Below are 5,419 nucleotides of genomic sequence, written 5' to 3'. Positions count from 1 at the left end.
CGTACAAATTTCTCTTTTATCCCGAAAATGGAACAGATTACACGAAATCGACAGATAATTAAAAGCGCGGTGCGTAAACGAGATGTAACCGCGACAAAGTACCACGGTTTACATTTATATTTTAGATGAGTTAATCTCGCGAAATATCTAGGTACACGTTGATAAAGAACCGTCGCCTTAATATACAATTCGTTTCTCTTTGCAAGTTGTAAAAACTTAATAATTAATCGAGGAACGTTACTTGTTACTGATAAAGGTGTACAAATCAATAGCGTTTTATCCCTCCACTCATCGCGGTCGAATTTTGGAAACTGATAATGTAAAAGTAACACTACGCACGGAGCGACTCTCGCCACTGCCTGCCGGCTCGACGTTCGGCGAGCGACTGATAACGCGGCAACCTTCAGGTAAACTTTGGCCCGCGTAACCGTCGTACGATATTGCGCCAAGTGAAAAACAACAAAAAAGCGCCTACGTAGGTGGGACAACGAATTCTCAACGTTCGTTGTTGTTTTTCTCTCGGCGCGGTGTCGTACGATGTTTTTGCGTGCCATCGTGTACTCGAAGGTCGCCGCACTATCATTCGCCCGCCGAACGTCGAGCCGACAGGCAGTGGCGAGAGTCGCTCCGTGCGTGTTATTACTTTTGCGTTATCGGTTTCCAAGACTCGATCGCGGTGAATGTTGGGATAAAACGCTATTGATTTGTACACCTTTATCAGTAACAAGTAACGTTCACTCGATTAATTATTAAGTTTCTACAACTTGTAATGAGAAACGAATTGCGTATTGAGGCGACGGCTCTTTATCAACGTATACATAGATCTTTCACGCGACTAACTCATCTAAAATATGAATGTAAACCGTGGTACTTTGTCGCGGTTACTTGTTGCGTCAATTCAATAGTGATTTATCCATTTCCTATTCTTCCGAATCAAAAATGCAAGTTGTTGGTAATATTTCGTGCGTTTCGCGGTATCTCACATCGCGTACGGGAGTGCCCGAAATTTCGCGCGATCGATTATTTTCGCGAGTGAGTGTTGTATCAGTGCAACAAGGAAATCTGAGAGGAGGAGCAGATCTTGGAGGCATCGGACAATCGGTGGAGAAGCGGAGAAATCGGTGAGGTGAGTGTCTTATTGTACATTTTTATGTTATTTGCTACTTGTGCAAAATAAAGCATCTGTTCTGTGTTTTTATTTTATTTATACCAATGATTCGAACGAGGATTCGAATAAGTGTTAGAGACAAAATCATACGTATAAAATTTTGTGAGTTTATATTTAAAAGGAAGACTTTTAGTATTCTATATAATTATTTTAATAAATACCTATTTTTTTAAATATAAAATATAAAGTATATGTAATACAATCATTTCGATTTTATATAATTAGTCTGTAATAATCATGTACTTACATATTTGTATTTTTACAGTTTAACATACATAGTTGACGATGTAAACTCTGCTGTTGCGTATTAGTGAGTGACAAATTATTTTTTATTTTAAAGTGACGTTGCGCATACAATTACTTCTTTACATGTATACAAATTCTTAAAAATATACAATGGTCGACGACAAACTGCGCGCGCGAAGCGCGCGTTTTGTCATTTCTAGTACTTTTTAAATAATAAGCGATTATATTTCATTGTCGTCAGTGAAATAAAGTCAAAGGTAAAATTAGCGCGCACATCCGAACGTCACCAAGGTCCGATTTGAACAGCCGCCACGTAAAAACTCAAATGCAAAGAACACTTAATTATGTCTCTCCGAGTTTAAAACTGAACGTTCTGGCGCCCGCGATCTTTTTTGGCGGGCCGCTTCGACCCCGGTTGCAACATTTAGCCGTGAAAAAGGATGCAAATGTAAATCTCGATGTACTAACGGCAAGTAGCAAAGTTTCTTGCGGCGGTAACGAAGCGCACTTGGGAAACGTCGGTTGGCAAGAAACGGTTATTATATCGCGCCTCTTAAATTCGATCGTACCGTTAGCGATTGTCCCGCCGTTGCTTGCTTATTACAGATCATTAGCAATTCGTTTCGTTTTATTTTAACGTTGAGAATTTAAGCAGCCGTATACCTCGCGTAAACCCAGTGTGAGACTCGGGGAAAATGCGAGGCTCTCTCCGTGTCTTCTCCCTGTATCCCCAATGAAATTTCCTCATTCCATTTCGCGCGATCTTAAACGGAAGGCAGATTTGTATGTTTTTACTCTAAAAACACACGCCGGCGTTCTCCGACCTTTCAATTCAAATTCAGGCCAATGCGAAATGCAACTCCATTTTCTCAGCGGTCTCTCCGGCTTCTATTTGCGCTGTTTGTCAATTTGGCTCTTGGAATTTTCATACAAAGGCGTTACTTCAATAATGCTTAAACTTTGTTTCTTCCCGCGTTTTCGTGCAGGACTTTGAAGTGGAAAGAGAGAATTCAAGAAAGAGATTATTTAAATTCTAAACATGCTTATTTAATAATTCTTGCCTTTTAAATGCTTTTGTTCTTGAACTTTCCCTGTTTCGCGTAGAGTGGAACGTCCTGAAAGAAAGTACAAAACGTGCTTGTGTTATTATTAAAATAATGCTCTCGTCTAATGCATGTATTTATTCATGATGTCGAGAGTAAAACGCGACGCTCGACACTTTCGGTATTTCGAGCTATAAGAAAATAATGTTTCGGATTAGAAATCAAATGTGTCGCATTACTTTCTAAGAGGCCTATTGTGTCTCGATGATCGACGAGCGCTTGAAAAAATGCTGCACTAAACAAAATTTTTGCTAAAAATATTTTGCTGCCATCGCTATAAATTTCCAAACCACAGCAAGTGATTTGTTGTCGCACCTAATACACGGAGAGAATTTTCTTTTAAAATTTACCTTGAAACTCTTGTAATTGTGTGACAATTTTCTTGTAAAATTTTTCCTGAGACTCGTGTGATCGTGGGACAACACGGCATTTTGAAGACCTTTATGAGAGTTTTTGAAACTTTCCCTTACGGTCTACTAGTAAAATGTAATATTTCAGAAAACTCTCCTGAACATGATAGTCTCTTTAGGTTGCCAGTAATAAATAACAATGAATAAGTTTACCTTAACTGGTACGTGTTTAATAAAATGAAATAACAAGACATACAGTGCGACGTTTCGACCAAGAGTTTAGCTTCTTTTCAAGCGCATTCTAAAGGGAACAAACCGATAATCGGGATTACAAGCTTATCAAAGTTAAAAATAGAATTAATGATACAAATTAAAATAATAGACATTCAAAATGTGTACAATAATAATATGTAAAACGAAACGAGATCACAAAGGATGAGCATAATAAAAGATATGGTTTGTCAAAGCGGATACATAAAATAATAAATTGAAAATAAATCCTAGACCAGTCAGTTACCTTACAATTAATCAGGCCAGTGTAATATGCAGTTGAACGATAAAAATCCAAAGGAGTTGAAACATGATTGTAAAATTAACAGGCACAAAGGTAAAATATGTGCACTGTCTACCAAGGCCGGAGAACGACTGTTAGAAGTGTCCGAGTTTCAGGATAAATTTTAAAAGAAAAGTCTCTTTGCGTAGCAAAATATTTAGCTATCTAAATATTAGCTGTCCATATTTTACAACTGAAATTTAATTACCGCAGGCAGTTTTCGGGCAGTTACATTTTGTCCCCGCGTGCATATCGTCTCGCACTTTGCTCGCCGCCATTCCATCCTTTTCTTACAATTAACACGACACACGACGAAACACATTCGGTGTAGAGCAATCGTCGTCTAACGCACTGATTTCTCTTACAGTTGACACACCGCGGGATCTCACGTGGTAGAAAAACACCCGTTTCCAAGGTACCATTGAGAAGTCCCGACATCAAGCGGTACTCGAGGTGGATTCTGAAGCGGCGACGTTTCAGAATCCCTAGGAGTCCCGCACAATAGCATTGATTGGAAACAAAGAAGCCAGGAAATTGTCGCGCGGTAATTTAAGCGACGCGCGCACACACGTTGGGAGAGAAACTTCTCAGGCGACGAATTAAAGCGGAGAATCCCCCCCGTCTCTAACTTCGCGAGGCCGCCAGCCATCGAAATACACGTAGGTAATAGAAGATCGTGGCTGGTATCCACGACCGAACCGGCTTTCCGCAATCCACCACCTGTGGCTTCTGATAACTCCTCTGATAAAGAGAGGAAGAGGAGCGCCGCGACGCGACGCCACCGCGGGGCCTTCGACTTTCAGCTCGAGATTAACGCTAAGCCCTCATTTTTAAAGAACACTCTCTTTCTATTAACTCAGGTAGATGCACTTCGCAGGTCGCGCAGGGACATTTCAACCGCATTCATTTGAGCGACGATCGATTCTCGCAAAGTGGCGCGGAAAATGCCGAGTTTCTTGCGCGATTTAGAGTTTAACTTTGACAAACTTGAAGTGATCCGTTGAAAAACAAGGAAACGTTTTTTGTTTTAATAAATGAGAGCCGACAGAGCGAGACGTCGTTTGTTCTCGTTCAAAGATCTGCGCGAAACACCGACGACAGTGGTCTCGGATAAGAGACGCCCCGCATCGTGAAGAGATCGTCGATCTAACGACCGGAGGTGGGATCGGCGGCATCCCTCTCTTTCATTTTCATCGAGAACCGTGGAAGGTAATTCACGAAAAACGGCGAACCACTACGGGGTGCATTACGCGAACTCGTACGCGTGCAGCAACGGCGCACCGAGCGTGTACACCAGCACCGGTTGTTGCGCCAACATCAACGGTGGCGGCTTCAGCGCGCAGCAGCCGCAGCCTCACGAGGACTACCGGCCGATCTACTTTTACGTGGCCCAGCCCTATACGATCCCGTACACCTTCGCCAAGAGGCCGAAGCCGGCCGCGTCGTCGCTGCTAAGGGCGGCGAAGCCGCGCGGCAACAATTGCCGCGTCAAGTTCTCCAAGCGGCTCGGGAACGCCGACTTCTCGCAGAAGGTCAAGCAGGGCGAGTTCTCGCGGAGTCTGAACCAGGTGCACTTCGCGGAGAACCAGGGTCAAGGTAACTTACACAGTCCTTTCAAGTCTCACCGAGAGCGAAATTCGAGAGCTTATCTTTCAACCCGTTTTAAAGTCGCGTTTCCAAGGGATAATTTGTGCATAATATCTTGGACCATACACTGACAGAAAAAAATGGTTGCAGTTACCGCAATCTCACTATAATTTCTAGTCACTTTAGGAGCCAACCACATTTTTCTAATTCTTCCAACTACGTAAGTTATGGTTGACCTAACAATGTTCTCATAGACACAATATTGGTCCATGCAACTTATGATATGGTTGTCATAAACCAAAACGAGCTTTTAACTCGGTAAGGTGTGCTATAAATATTGCAACAACAACCACAAGTAAAAATTCGAAAACTGTATGTGATAATAATAATCGTATTTATATTGCAAATAATA

The 5,419-nt window shown here is 41.8% G+C and overlaps 1 protein-coding gene across 1 annotated transcript in view; it reads left to right on the top strand.

Annotated features, from left to right (window-relative positions):
* Positions 1-5,148, top strand: part of LOC105560030 — a 13,740-nt gene extending 8,592 nt beyond the window's left edge. Inside the window, exon 3 of the mRNA XM_012008764.1 lies at positions 3,788-5,148. Within this exon, the coding sequence (XP_011864154.1) occupies positions 3,788-3,925 (138 nt within the window). The 3' untranslated portion in view covers positions 3,926-5,148. The remainder of the gene's footprint in view (positions 1-3,787) is intronic.
* The last annotated feature ends 271 nt before the right edge of the window (positions 5,149-5,419 follow it).

Source organism: Vollenhovia emeryi, unplaced genomic scaffold, assembly GCF_000949405.1.
Source record: "Vollenhovia emeryi isolate VEMERY1.0 unplaced genomic scaffold, V.emery_V1.0 DF939245.1, whole genome shotgun sequence".
Classification (NCBI taxonomy): domain Eukaryota; kingdom Metazoa; phylum Arthropoda; class Insecta; order Hymenoptera; family Formicidae; genus Vollenhovia; species Vollenhovia emeryi.
Note: the sequence above shows the minus strand (reverse complement) of the source record. Positions and strands in the feature narration are given on the sequence as shown.